This window comes from Cnephaeus nilssonii (genome assembly GCF_951640355.1).
Source record: "Cnephaeus nilssonii genome assembly, chromosome: 9".
NCBI classification, from domain to species: Eukaryota; Metazoa; Chordata; class Mammalia; order Chiroptera; family Vespertilionidae; genus Cnephaeus; species Cnephaeus nilssonii.
The window spans coordinates 8,371,111-8,386,354 of NC_137080.1; the positions used below are offsets into that span (position 1 = coordinate 8,371,111).

The 15,244-nt window shown below is 43.2% G+C and overlaps 1 protein-coding gene across 10 annotated transcripts in view; it reads left to right on the plus strand.

Annotated features, from left to right (window-relative positions):
* Positions 1 to 15,244, plus strand: part of SYNE1 (spectrin repeat containing nuclear envelope protein 1) — a gene marked incomplete at its 5' end in the record, with an annotated part of 384,290 nt that overhangs the window by 269,871 nt on the left and 99,175 nt on the right. For 9 of the 10 annotated variants that reach the window (XM_079780696.1, XM_079780700.1, XM_079780701.1 and 6 more), the window contains 8 exons: positions 3,186 to 3,317; positions 4,320 to 4,429; positions 6,003 to 6,159; positions 7,060 to 7,191; positions 7,373 to 7,528; positions 7,663 to 7,872; positions 11,300 to 11,401; positions 14,540 to 14,659. In XM_079780696.1, the coding sequence (XP_079636822.1) occupies positions 3,186 to 3,317; positions 4,320 to 4,429; positions 6,003 to 6,159; positions 7,060 to 7,191; positions 7,373 to 7,528; positions 7,663 to 7,872; positions 11,300 to 11,401; positions 14,540 to 14,659 (1,119 nt within the window). The remainder of the gene's footprint in view (positions 1 to 3,185; positions 3,318 to 4,319; positions 4,430 to 6,002; positions 6,160 to 7,059; positions 7,192 to 7,372; positions 7,529 to 7,662; positions 7,873 to 11,299; positions 11,402 to 14,539; positions 14,660 to 15,244) is intronic. The other variant, XM_079780705.1, reaches the window with a different exon arrangement.

Genomic DNA, 15,244 nt, shown 5'->3' on the forward strand with positions numbered 1-15,244 from the left:
CTGTGGGTTCAGTTAGTCAAACATGACTGGTGGTCTAGCCTGTCTTAGAACCTGAACACGTGTGTGTGCTTGGGCAGTGACTGCGCTGTCCTTAGACCTGGCGCTGCTGCTGTCCTTTTCCTAAGCGCACATTTGGCGCGAGGGCTTTGGAAGGACAGCGCTGTCAGACAGGCGTGACCTGGGTTAGAAGGATGGGGTGGTGAACAGAGAAGTTATCATGTGAGTCTTCAGCTCTGAAAACGAACTTTTCTAAGAGCGGAGCAGGAGGAGGTGACAGGATCCCACCCAAGAGAGACAGCAGGTCATGGCTTTGACCTCTGTTCCATCAGCTGGAGCGGCTCTGATTGGGGACAGTGTTCAGCCTCCTACACTGACTCTCTGGGTCCCTGTGGACCCACTGCCTCATCCTTGCCGGGAGGTCCCGGGTCTCTCAGAGCGAATTCTGGGTCAGTGGTGCCTTCTCAGATGGAGAGCATCTGCTTCCTGTAGAAATGTCTGGGCGTTAGTCCTGGAAGAGTGTCCGTTCAGCCCACACCCCCACCTGCAGGAAGGTCACTGTTTTTCTGTGGGAGGCTCTCCTGCAGGAGTGGGAATATCCTCAGTGGGGTGTCCCTAAGCACCCATCCCGAAGGCCCTGCACCATGGAGATGGCATATTTCAGACTGGAGGCATTGTTCTATCTACACCACGTTCTCTGGCTGTGAAGCTGGATCATCTTAAAGGAAGAATCTGGGAAAAGATTATGGATAACATTTCCCTGTAGGTTTCACTGTTTTCTTGTTTCCTTCCATTTATTTCACTTCAAGCACTGAAAACAACTTTGCCAAGTTGATCATCTCAAACGTTTTACAATTTAATAATGGGATTTTAATGAGTAGAAAGATAAACAGACACTGTCTATTTCCCTGTAATAGTGTCTACGTAAGAAACGTGCAAACCTGTAGAGAACTTTTATGAGTTTATTTGAGCCAAACTGACCACAAATGGGGGGAGCAGATCTCAAATGCTCGGGAGAGTAAGTTTCATTTAAGCGTTTGAAATGAAGGAGGGGAAAGAAGAAAGCTGACATGGAGGTGGGAAAAGCAAGGGGGACTGGGTTAGGGGATAGTGAATAGATGATGGGCTCTCCTGAGGGTGGCAGGGATGATGCCAAAGGTGTGTTAACCTGAATGCACAGAGACAATGGGCAGGGCTTGCCTAAGGCAAAGATGTCCCTGGGGAGTGACTTCCCACCCCGAATGGCCCAGGTAGGAATCTATGATCAAAGCACCCTGTGAGGTAACTTTCTAGGATTCCCTTTTCCCCCCATTCACAATAGTTAGTGACATTCTGAAAATAAGAGGAGCCGAAGCCGGTTTGGCTCAGTGGATGGAGCGTCGGCCTGCGGACTGAAGGGTCCCAGGTTCGATTCTGGTCAAGGGCATGTACCTGGGTTGCGGGCACATCCCCAGTGTGGGGTGTGCAGGAGGCAGCTGATCGATGTTTCTCTCTCATCGATGATTCTAACTCTCTATCCCTCTCCCTTCCTCTCTGTACAAAATCAATAAAATATATAAAAAAAAGAAAATAAGAGGAGGTAAGGGGCTTTGTGGTCACTCAGGTGGGATGAACCCACGTGGCTGGATCCCATTCTGTGATCAAAGTCAGCAAAGAACCAATGTTCAGCAGCAGCAGCTCCACTAGCCAGCAGGCCCACTCCTCTGTGAAATGAACTCTATCACCTCCCCGCCCCCACCCTGCTCCAGCCACACTGGGTCCTTCCCTGTGCTCTCTCTATGAGATGCCACGTCCCTTCCTTCCCCGCCTTTGCTCTGCCATCCCAGGCCTGCAGGGCCCTCGGCCTGCCTTGGCCACGGTCTGTGCTCTGTGGAACTGTCTCTGAGGATGCCTGCTCGGAGCTGCTTCAGAAACCTTTCCCCATCACTCTCTGTCCATCATCTGGTTTCCTGTTCTCTGTGGCTCTTACCTTCTCTTACTGGCTTATTGTTTGTCTCCCCAGTAGGGCCCCTGTCTGGCTCCTTCTTGAGAAAAATACCCCCAATGCCTAGAACAATGCCTACGTACTTAGGAAGTACTTAGTGAATGAGCTATATTCAAATTGTGCAATTTATCCTCTGACATATACACATAGGTGAGCAGAAAAATCTCTCAGTCAGAAGGAATCCCATTCTGATATGAGTAGCTTAGGGCCTTGCAAATCTCATCAGAACAAGCAAGCAGAAAGGATACATTCCTACCAGATAATTCAGAATTATATTGGTCTTTCTCCTTATTTATTTATTTATTTATTTATTTATTTATTTATTTACCTTTTAATGTATATTTTTATTTATTTCAGAGGGGAAGGGAGAAGAAGACAGATATAGAAACATCAATTATGAAATAGGATCATTGATCGGCTGCCTCCTGCACACCCCTTACTGGGGATCGAGCCCACAACCCGGGTGTGTGCCCTTGACCGGAATCGAACCCGGGATCTTTCAGTCTGCAGCCCACTGACCCAAACCAGCTAGGGCTGTCTTTCTCCTTCGTCGAAGCCAGTGGTGGCAGCGAATGGCAGTGGGGTCTGGTCCTGGTGGTGTTAGTAGAGGAAGTGAGATCTAGAGTTACTATGTTCTTCTGGAAAATATTCTGGAATAATGTCTGGTGACCACATCAGTCAGCTAAAAAGTCCAGCTTCTAAGTAAGCATTTTTGCCCTCAAATATGTCTGAGTATAATCATCTATTTATTGTTCTCCCTCCTACAAATGCCGTAAGTTCAATGGGTTTTGTGTTACCATTTTTTAAAATATATTTTTATTGATTTCAGAGAGGAAGGGAGAGAGAGAGAGAGAGAGAGAGAGAGAGAGAGAGAGAGAGAGAGAGAGAGAGAAAGAGAGAGAGAGAGAGATGGAAACATCAATGATGAGAGAGAATCATTGGCTGTCTCCTGCCCGCCCCACACTGGGGATCGAGCCCACAACCCAGGCATGTGCCCTTGACTGGAATCGAACCCAGTACCCTTCAGTACACAGGCCAACGCTCTTTCCACTGAGCCAAACCAGCTAGGGCCATTTTTTAAAAAACATGGTTTCACATCCCAATGGAGCCGCTTTGGTGTTATTGAGACCACACCTCCACTCCGCTGGGGTCAGGGCTTTCCTGTGGGTGGTCTGACTCTTGATTTCTGTCTCCTTAAACCCAGGGAGCAGCACAGGAGAAGGAGGAGAGCGACGGTGACCCAGCTGGTGCCCAGAGGCCTGGCGTCCAGGACTGGCTGGCCCAGGCTCGCTCCACATGGGCCCTCCAGCGGCAGAACAGTCTCCAGCAACAAAAAGTAAAGCATCTCCTACCCTCTCTCTAGCCTGCAGGTGTGCCAAGCACACACCGGAGAGAAACGCTTAGAAGGCCAAGTTTCTTGTGTTCTGAAGACAGAATGCGCCTTTGCCTGCTCTTCGCAGAGACCGGGCTAAATGGTCCAGCATATTTCCTCGTGACCACTGGAATGCTCTTGCCTTTTTCTGTGGTTTTGTTTGTTTATTTGTTTTATTCTCTATTTTTGTGCTTGGTCATTTTAAAGTCTATTCTTTTAAGAAAAGCTTTACAAGTAATGTAACAATTAACATCTGCCTTATCAAGATTATCTGCTCTATTTTCAGACTTGCCCCAATTTTAGACTATTTTGTATAATAAAAACCTCAGAAAGGCCTCTGAGAATTGGTGAAAGTCTGAGTTACATGTTTTTTAAATAAATGTAATTTATTTTCTACTTTCAAGTAGATACCATCACAACATTGGATTGCAAATTATTGCCTAGTGAAAATAATGAGCTGTGATGAATAAGAATGATTCCTCATTGATACCTTAACTTTATGAATTGGGCATATTATATTATTTTTTCAAAGAGCAAAGGCACTTATCACAAAATATGAAAAAGTAAAATAATCCATTGATAATCAAATTTATCAAGTAAGTGGGGAATTAAAGAACAGCTGCTCTCAAGGACGGATCTCAGCTGGGCAAAAGGCAGTATTCATTTTGAAAATTGAAAGTTCATGTTGTACCACTTGAGGGCACCATTGCCCAGCAAAATGTTAATTTTCCATTGATTTTTTTTTTTTTCTCTCCAAGATTTTTCAGGTCTTTTATCAAAGCCACGAAAGCTGTAGAGTAGTTCAGAGAGATGTGTGAGCCTTTCCCTCAACCACACCTTTTATGCAACGTGCAAACTTAAACATGTGCTGCACGAGTTCTCCGAGGCTGTTGTAGACATAGAAGCATGATTGCAGATGATACTCATGAAGTCACAAGCTGTGTGTTTGTTCTTTTCCTGGAGCAGGAGCTGGAGCAGCAGTTAGCAGAGCAGAAGAGCCTCCTGCGGTCAGTAGCCAGTCGTGGAGAGGAAATCCTCACCCAGCACTCAGCGGCAGAGACCTCTGGCGGTGCTGGGTAGGTTTCCACACGCTCTTTCTCTTCTGGTCACTGATTCCCTAACGTCTGAAGAAATGCAAACATGTCAATCAAACTTTTATTTTAAACACCTGCAAAATTTTAATCATTTTTTTCTCTTTAGGATATATAATTTACTTGCATTTTGAATATTTTATTGTGCAGCATAAGTACAGCTAGGGAGTCTGAGGGCTAACTCATTTGTCTTCTTTTCTGTATGCTCAGCATATCTGTCCAGAGAAGATACATGAATTCGTTTTTTAAAAGTCAAATAGCGGAAAAAATCAAATAAGAAACACATTACAAAATGATGTTTCTTTCTGAATATCTAACTGCAAAACATTTTCCCTGTAAGAACTTATCTTCCCTCCACATTCTGCCTACGAAAGATGTTGATTTTTCTTGAGGATCTGTTTTTGTAATTTCTGCATGCAAACTCATGGAGCTTTGAGTCCTGTTGTAGAGTGGAGAAGGAAAGTCTTATACACAGAAGAGTAAAGTATTAGAAGAAAAGTTAAGGAAGTTGGGCAATTTCCAAGTTGAAGACTTGAGTCTAAGGGTCGGAAAGGAAAGGAGCTGCAGTAGAGAGGAATGATCCCTCTGTTTTGAGGGAGGTCTGGATTTTATTCTAGTTCAACTGCTGTCACCATGGAAAAGTAACTCAGCTCTGAGCCCTGCTTTGCTCCTCTGTGGAATTAGAATAAGAAGGGCCTATCTTCTTCACAGAGGGGTTGTGAAAGTTGTGAATGTCACAAATCAAATGTGCATTTCTTTTTTTTTTATTTTTTTAAACATATTTTTTATTGATTTCAGAGAGGAAGGGAGAAGGAGAGAGAGAGAGAAACATCAATGATGAAAGAGAATCATTGATTGGCTGCCTCCTGCACGCCCCACACTGGGGATCTAGCCCACAACTCGGGCATGTGCCCTGACTGGGAATCGAACCGTGACCTCCTGGCTCATAAGTGGACACTCAAGCACTGAACCATGCTGGCCGGGCTGATGTACATTTATTGTTAATGTTTGTTAATTAGTTGACATTCAATATTATATTAGTTTCAGGTGTACAGCATATGGTGCAGGGATTTAAAACTCAGCTCTGTGTCTCCCTAAGAGCCACAGTCATCCTCAGATGCACACGGCTGCCTGTCCTGAAGGATGAGGTGCAGGTGCCTTCCTCTCATGTCCTGAACCCTAATCCACATCTTAAAACTGGCCTTTGCACTCGGGGTAAAAACTCGCAGAGACCAAGTAGCATTTTTATGGTTTTTAATTAATGTGTGGGCTAATCGTCAAAGAATACAAATCCATATACTTTCTGATCCCAAATTATTTTTATCTTTAATGTTGAGCTATTTTCAATGTATTTTTAAATGATCATTGTGGCCCTGGTTGCATGATCCTATATTTGTTGATGGTTAGTCTCACATTTTTTAAAATTTATTTTTTTTTGAAGTGTGAGCTAATAACTAAAGTAATATGGTTCTAATTTTAGAGGCCACAGCTCGTGCACGCAATAAGTGATCACCTTTTTGACCACATGGTAAACTTAGATTGTTTATTCTTCTAATAGTGAAAAACCTGCTGTGTCATCCCAGGAGTTGGGGATGGAAGGAGAGAAGGCCCCTGCTGAAGGCCAGATGCGGATGAAGTGGGAAAGCCTCCAGCAGGAAGTCAGTGCCAAGCAGAGGCTGCTGCGGGATGCCCTGGAGCAGGAACAAGAGCAAGTGGTACCGCACGTTTCTCTCTTCTGTACTCACTCTTATAGAAGATGCACAGCATGGCTGAGACAGTATAACTGTACAGTCCTCTATATTTTCATTTTCAATGCAAAATAAGGCACGAAACAAATTATTTTTCCTACATTTTTTTAACAAGCCCATTTCACATTTCCTCTGGGAATTACATGTTTATATGTGAAAATTTGATTTCTAGGTACCATTTTTTTTCCTCAAAGATAATCCATGCCTGACCACTAATTAGCATAAATCATTAAATTGTGTCTCCCCCTTTTTTACGACTTTGAAAATTATGGATGTAAATTAGGGATGTATATACGTCTAGGATAAAAGAAATTCCAAAAATCTAGACTAAATTGTCAAGTCATCTTATTTTTCCTCGCTACTTCTAGTATTTAATAGTTTCAGAAAACCTTAATGAGACACTATGGGGACTTCGGTGGTTCTAAAAGACAGGGGAAGCCAGTGGTCAGCTGGAATTGCTCCTGTAAACCAGGTGCAGGATGGTTTGCAAGATGGGTAAGTACTGAGTGATGTTGGACTTGGCTCAGTCAATCAAGCCACACCCAATGGAATTGAATATAGCAACAGAAGGTTCCAGATAAATAGCTATTGGTTTGCTCCAAGCAGAAGCCAGAGAGTCAGAGGAATGGACACCTTGGAGAGCTAGTGAGTGAGGCCAGAACCCAGGCAAGCCTGCGATGCTCACCGCAGCCATGGCCCAGCAGGCTTTTGACAATAGAAACTAGTCCTGTGTCCTGGGCTAGCACTCACCTGGGCCATTCCACGGCAGTGGCATGAACGGAGTACATTCTAGGACTTCCCTTTGGATCTGAGGAACCTGGACACAGTACATGTGCTCTTACATAAGCCGCCCCTGTTTGTCTGCAGCTTTTCAGCAGGCCAAATCGGCTCCTGGCTGGCGTGCCACTGTACAAAGGCGACGGGCCAGCCCACGATAAATCTGCAGTGACGTCTTTGCTGGATGGGTTGAACCAGGCCTTTGAGGAGGTCTCATCCCAGGTAAGGCTGCGCTCTGAGTTTGCTCATGGATCTTGGTCTTCGTGAGGCTTCCCACCCCTGGGCACGAACTCTTGAGACCCAACCCTAGTGAATGACCCTAAACTCCAAAGTCTTATCTTGGTAATTTTCTTTGATTTCTCAAAACACTGTAATTAATTCCTTCTTCCACTTCTTTTTCCAGGGCGGAGGGACAAAGAGGCAGAACATTCACTTAGAACAGAAGTTATATGATGGAGTTTCGGCTACCTCTACGTGGCTGGATGATGTTGAAGAACGTTTACTTTTTGCCACGGCCCTTACACCAGAAGAAACCGAGACTTGCCTCTTCAACCAAGAGGTAAGTTTGCCAGCCTATGCCTGTGAGTGTATGGCATTACAAAGCACTTGACTCCCTAAGGGGGTAAAGACTTGATTTGTATATAGATTCCTAGCTCTAAACATTCAAATGGTCTTCTTTTTGATCAACCCTAGACACTTGCCAAAGATATTAAGGAAATGTCTGAAGAAATGGATAAGAACAAGAACTTGTTTTCCCAAGCATTTCCGGAGAATAGTGATAACCGCGATGTTATTGAAGACACTTTGGGGTGTCTTTTGGGGAGGTTATCCTTGTTAGACTCAGTAGTAGATCAGCGATGTCATCAGATGAAGGAAAGACTTCAGCAAGTACTAAATTTCCAGGTAAGACGTTGTCAAGAGTTGTTTGCCCATCCTCCACGCAAAGAGTTATTAGTTTGCTCTAAGCAGAAGTCAGGGAGGGTGTCCTAAACAGGATGTCTGATTGAGGTATGATATACCAAGACCTATTTTATTTCTTCAAATGAACAATGAGGAGCAAGAACATTACAGAAAAACTAGGGGATTGAACTCAGATTAGAAAACTGAGTTTCATTCTCCCAGAAATGGAACTCGGGAAAAGCTGCTAACTACACTAAGGGCTGAATAGGAATTTAAATTCATCCAATAAAAGTCATATTTATAGCACAGTATAATTACAATTTCCAGTTGATAATAGTGATGTTTAAAACATATAACCAAAGAAATATGTAGGCAGGGCTGTAATACAGAGCGAAGCCGGGACTCCAGTACCCAGGCCCACTGCAAGTGACTGTGGCCTAATTAGTTCCACCTGCGTTCAAACATATTGCATTACTTCCCAGTCCTCACTCCTCAGGCTGACTGCCTTTAAGCTCCAGACTGGAAACTGTTGCCAACTGAATAACTGTGTGCTTATAAAACTTTTCCTATGACTATAAATTTCAGCAAATGCAAAAGTAGCTGATAACGGTTTAATGTTGATTTTCATTCCTAATAAAAAGTTCCCTTTGGGAATACGTAAGTTTTAATTGAATTTTATTTTTGACAGACATAGAAGTTTTATAAAATGGATATCTGTGATTAGGGCCAAGAGTTTTATGTAAAATTTTTTATTTAAAAAATACTGTAAAATGTTAAATAAATGTAGCATTAGCCAAGACACAAGGAATTTTCTGGGTATATATCTTCTGGTGTAAGGGCCGTGGCAAATGTAGCATTAGCCAAGACACGAGGAATTTTCTGGGTATAAGCACATACCACAAATACATGAATATCTAGAGCAAGCATGTCAAACTCGCGGCCAGCGGGCCGCCTGCCTCAATTAAATGATTGTTCTAGAGGGACAAATTACCACTGCCTTCAGGTCATTTACATTCTTAAAACTACAAAGTAAAATTACCACAAACATTTGTGTATCATTTTTTTTATTTACAAAATATTTTCACATGTAGTCTTGTTTTTAATCTTCACAAGATCCCTAATAGCTAAGCTTTGTTCTAATATTCATTTTGCAGTCAAAAGAGCAAAAATTAAGAACAAAGTCTCCAGCCCAGCTGGTGTGGCTCTGTGGATTGAGCTTCGCCCCAAGGACCAAGAGGTCCTGGTTTCAATTCTCTGTCAGGGCACATGCCAGGGTTTGGGCTCCATCCCCAGTAGGGGGTGTGCAAGAGGCAGCCAATAAATGTGTCTCTCTCATCGATTTTTCTAACTCTCTCTCTTTCTCCCTTCCTCTGTGAAATAAAAATATATTAAAAAAATAATAAAAGAACGGTCTCCGGCCTGGCCAGCATGGCTCAGTGGTTGAGCATCGACTTGTGAACCAGGAGGTCACTTTTCAATTCCCGGTCAGGGCACGTGCTTGGGTTGTGGGCTTCGATCCCCAGTGTTGGGAGTGCAGGAGGCAGCTGATCAATGATTCTCTCTCATCATTGATATTTCTATCTCTCCCTCTCTGAAATCAATAAAATATATTTAAAAAGAAAGAAGAAAGAAAGAAAGAAAGAAAGAAAGAAAGAAAGAAAGAAAGAAAGAAAGAAGAAAGAAAGTCTCCAAAGCCAGTCCCCTTGAGTTCAAATTCTGGCATTGTTACCTACTGCTCTATAACCTTAGCTGCCTCTCAGAGCCTTCCTGTCCACAACTCTTAAATCACACGCTACTGACTGCCTCATAGGGTTTTGTGGTACTGCAAACAATATCACATCTCATAAGCAAAACCCTTGTTTCTAGCACCAGTTTTCCAGTGCTGTTATTACATTTTCCTATTTAGTCTACTACTAGGCTTGCAGATTGGTTTGGGTTTGGGTTAGTGACAGCTATTGCCTTTTAGAATCATTATGCTTCTTTCTAATTCTCCTGTTCATTGCTTTTTAAAAAAAAATTATAATTTACTGCACAATCCACTCACGATTTTGCTTTTTAGCCTGACATTTTGGTTTTTGTTGTTGTTGTAGTTGTTATTTTGAATATATTTTTATTGATTTCACAGAGAAAGAGAGATGGAGAGAGAAACATCAATGAGAGAGAATCATTGATCGGCTGCCTCCTGCACACCCCCTACTGGGGATCAAGCCCACAACTCAGGCATGTGCCCTTGACCAGAATCAAACCTGGGACCCTTCAGTCCACAGGCCAATGCTCTATCCACTGAGCCAAACCAGCTAGGGCTAGCCTGACATTTTGTGTGGTGATGAAAGTTGATTTTTCTTCCTTGCTATGATTGTCCTTCTCCTGGTGAGATGGCCAGAATTTTTCAACTTGTAGACAGACACTTGTATCTGACTTGCCCCCAGTGAAGAGGATGTGATCAACTTCACCCTGTGATGGACACCCAGCCCATCGGACACATTTGCCAACCAATAAGGGATTTGCTGATATTGGGAGGGGAAGGGCAGGATTAAACATTTTATCATTCCAGCTTTGTTCCAGTTCATTATTCCCTTTAGAACTGAATACCAAAATTCTGGTAGCTATTTGATTTTTGTGCAACTCTAACTCAATATAAATACTTGAACTTTTTTATTGATTTTTTTTTGAGGGATGGGGGTGGGGGGGAGGGAGAGAGAGAGAGAGAGAGAGAGAGAGAGAGAGAGAGAGAGAGAGAGAAAGAGAAACCGGGGATTGAACCCGAACCTTGCCTATCAGGATGCTGCTCTAACCAACTGAGCTACCGGCCAGGGCATATTTGGACGTTTAAGTGAGTAATGTTTGTGGACAAAAGGCGTGGCTAAGGTCTTTTGGTGTTTTCTCTTAATATGTCTTTGGTCATCATGAACATAGTTCTTTTCTAAACTTCTGGATGGCTTTTTATAAGCTTGTGCACATTCTTTGAAACTAGGGAAAAGCAGGAAGTGAGGGAGAGAGAGGAGAGGAGAGAGGAAGAAAGGAATCATATTATTCTTAGGAATTTTATTTTCTTGCCAAATCAGGGTAACATCAATAGGTTGTTTTACTAGATAGAAGTCATTAGTGTAATATTTCTGCTGAGATGTTTAAATGTGCACATTTATTTCAGACATAACAAGAAGTTCAGGGTGACCGGTATTGCTTTTTTATTTGTATGCCTTGCCTCCTTGTATATTCTGTTGGGAATGATTTGTGTAACGATTATTCAAAAGTCAAATTTAGCATTTAAAGTAAATTGTTACCAGTTTACCTTCCCCTAGAACAGCATTGATTTCTCTGGACATAAAGTTCCCACACCTCTATGTTATTTCTAAGAGCGTGTGTTATGTTTATAACCATTTGAATTCCCCGGTGCACATGTTAAGTCTTCCTATTTCTCACCCCCTAGAATGATCTGAAGGTGCTGTGTACATCGCTGGCTGACAGCAAATACATGCTTCTGCAGAAACTGGCCAATGTGTTTGAACAGCCCGTGGCGGAGCAAATAGAGGTATTTACAGCTGCCTTTTTCCAGAAGAGCTAACGCCTAGAGCCGATCGGATTTACTGTGAAATGTCAAATAATCTGCGCAAGATTTATGGCTTACTGCGGCATCTTTGTTTGTCACATGTTTTGTTTGTGAGAGCTGGATTTGAATCACTGGCCAGGTTACACTGACTCCCTCACTTAGGCTTTCACGGAACTGGGAAATGTGAGCTGGGAAAAGGTGGCAGTGACAGCTGCTGACCTGAAGAAGTGTGTCCCCTAACAATGAGATTAGGCGTGAATGTCAGTGACCTGGGCAGGAAGTCAGACTGCCCCGGTGGCGGCACAGAGGAGCACTGTGGACATTCGGAGGAGGGGTAGGTTGCCTCCCGAGGGGTGAGGTCAGGGAAGAGTCTACAAAGGGAAATCGGAACTGGACTTAGGAGTTGGGACACACAGGGACCGGAAGAAAGGTATCCACGGAAAGGGACACCAAGCACAAAGGCAAAGCTCCACAGGAGGAAAGTGAGTGGCCCTTGTTAGCTGAACTTACGATGAGTCAATGTGATTGAGGGGAAATAAGGCTGGATGAGAACATTGGAGGCACCTTGTAGTTAGGGCTATTGCGTGTCAGAGAATTTGGGCTTTAGTCTATAAATCACTGGTGTCTGAACTTCATTGATCGCACACCTCACTAGTTGAACAAGCACATACCACAAATACATGAATATTTAGTCATTTATAAACTGTAAGCAAGTACTGTGTTATGAAGCACACGCAGAGACAGAAGTGGGAACTGAAAATGAATGTGGCTGGATGTACATGAAATACACACTGGCTATCTCCCCTTGGGAACTGGCAGTGGGAAACCGCTGGGGATGTTGGACGGTGAGAATAAGCGTGGGGGCCAGATCCTCCTTCCAGAGGGCTGGCACGACAGTGCCATGGTCAGGAGGCAGGGTTCCCATCGTTGATCAGCTGCCTTCTACATATCCCCTACCAGGGAGGGAGCCCCCAATCTAGGCATGTGCCCCGATGGGAATCAAACCAGCAACCTTTTGTTGAGTGTGACAACGCCCAATGAGCTGAGCCACACCGGCCAGGGCCTGTTTATTTGTTTTTTTAATGGATGCGTTATCCTTTATAATCTCTCTGGGCGTATTATTTGTTCATTGAAGTTTTATTTTTCCTGTATAATTGGTTACTTTTGTTTGTTTGCTTATTTGGGTTTCTGTCTTTCATGTTGGAGGCATTTCTCAGGAAATCCTTTGCTGACTAAACAGCAAAGTGGCAACTATGATGGGCGGATAAGGCTTGACAATGTTGAGATCTACTGCAGGGGGTCTGTGTGGGCTGTTTGTTGGAGAATCCTTGTGTCAAACTTTTAGGTGTTTCTATTGATCTTTTCATATTTTTCCTCCTTCCTCTCTGGCTGCCATTCTCTAGAAGACGCAGGGACTCCACATTCACCATTCAGTGGGCATTCACTTTATCCCACAACTGTGTCCGGTGCCTCTCAGTCCAGAGACTATTTGTTTTTTACCTTTTCCAGAAAATCAGTGTTCCACCTTTCACCAGGGAAGGGAAGGGGCAGTGTGGAATGAGAAAGAGATCTGGGAATTTAACTTCTCTCTTTTTTAAAAATAAAATATGTATTTTTATTGTTTCAGAGAAGAAGGGAGAGGGAAAGAGAGGTAGAAACATCAATGATGATAGAGAATCATTGATCGGCTGCCTCCTGCACACCCCCTGTTGGGGATTGAGACCGCAACCCAAGCATGTAACCTGACTGGGAATTGAACCATGACCTCCTGGTTCATAGGTCAACACTCAACCACTGAGCCACACCAGCTGGGCTTAACTTCTCTTTAAAGAGCTTCTCACCAATGCTCCTTATTCAGCACCCACTTCATCAGAGTGCCAGAGACTCCTGTGGCTATAAACTTGGGGATGAAGATCCCCTGCTGGACTAGGATTCAGCTTTCTTAGAATGTCTTAAGTCAATTATCATCTATCATTCTGATTTCCAGCTTCCACAATTTTCTTGGTATGGTCTTCTTTCCTTCTGCTTTGTTCTTGTAGATATATTGGGGGGGAGGGGGGAAACACACACCCAAAAACAAGCGAACAAAACATTTGCTATGGTGGTAGTGGGGATTCAGGAAAGAAAACAGGGCACATGTTTTTTATCTGCCATCTGGAATTCATGTTCTTTTCATTCTTCAAGGGCAACCGAGGTTGCATTTCTTCCAAAAGCCTACTCATTCTGCTCCAGGACTCACTGGGATCTCCAGTTTCCAAAGTGCTCTTACAGGGACAGCTTGTGTCAAGTTTATTTAGTACATAATGGTTTTGCTGTCCCATGTTATTCTGGCTTCCTAACCAGACGGTTAGCTCCTGGAAGGCCCGGATGAGATCTTGTTCTGTCTCTACACACCTCGCCCTGGGAAGACAAGGCTTAGCACTAGCAGCCGCCGTAATACTTGTCAATTGTGTGATTTTCTGCTTCTTGGGGAAACCATGCAGTCACATGTTTTCAAAGATGCTCAGAACTGCACTTCAGGAAACCAGAACATGATTCCCTACACCAGGGGTGGGAATAGCCATCCCCCGGGCCATATAAGGCCCATGAAATCATTTGTTCTGGCCCTGCCAAGGCATTAGGGGTGAGTTAATTAAATGTTTGGCCCAATACAGCAGGCTAATTTTTAAGTTGATAATTTTGTATGGCCCGAGAGTGACATTATAAATATCTAAATGGCCCTTGGCAGGAAAAAGGTTCCCTACCCGCCCCCCCCCCCCCCACCCCCGTAGACAATCCCAGGCAGTTACCTTTTTCTAATGTCATACATCATGCTTCTTTTTGGGGTGGCACTACTCATGAATTTTTCTTTCTTTGAGGAAGGTGTTGTTCTACCAACCCTCCATTCTCAGTCCCTCTTACCTCCTCACCTTTAATATAGCTGATCTGTAGCATAATAAAGGGCCTTCTTCTCTTTCCCACATCATGTGACCATGGCTTTTATGTTGTATTGCAATGAGTTTTGTTGGCTGTATTGTTTTATGTGGACAGAAGAGGAATAAATAAGGAGACACGGTAGTCATACTTTTTGTGGGAAATTATTCATGGGAGTTTTGATGAAATATCATAAATTTTACCTAGGCAATACAGCAGGCTGAAGATGGGCTGAAGGAATTGGATGCAGGAATTGCTGAATTAAAAAAGCGTGGCGACAAGTTGCAGATTGAGCAGCCTGCTCTGCAAGAACTCTCCAAACTCCAGGTATGATTTTCTACCAATAGCATTCAATGATGCATCCTAACTAGAACGCAAGAAAAAAGTATTTGCTCTATTTTCTGGGTTTTTCTCTATAAAATTCAGATCATTTAAGTTCTAATCTTTCTTCCAAGTAACTCTTAGAAAGTCTTCTGAAATTTTTACTATATTTAATGCAATAAAAAAATTGTATTCCCAAGCTTCTAAAAAATTTTTTTAAATCATTTGTTATTATTCCGATGGCTGACCACTGTGGTGTAGTTTAGCTGTGCTATATTATTTTTTTACTGTAGAAAATGTAATTATTATCAGTGCAACCTAGAAAAGTTAAGAAAGGGAGATCTACTCTGTATTTAAAGAGTGGTTTTCATCAGACACTGTGTCAGTTCCAAAACAAAACAAAAAATTTAAACCAGGAGGAAGCTGAAATCTACACAGACCTTCTGGCCTCACTCAGGAGCAGAGGGCAACTTGGGGTTACTTGCTTTCCTGGATAGGCACTTAACGCAAGAATCTGCTATCACGGTGGTAGGCCGAGCCTGGGATATTACACCAGCAAAAATTTAGCCTTTGATGAGCAACATAGTTAAG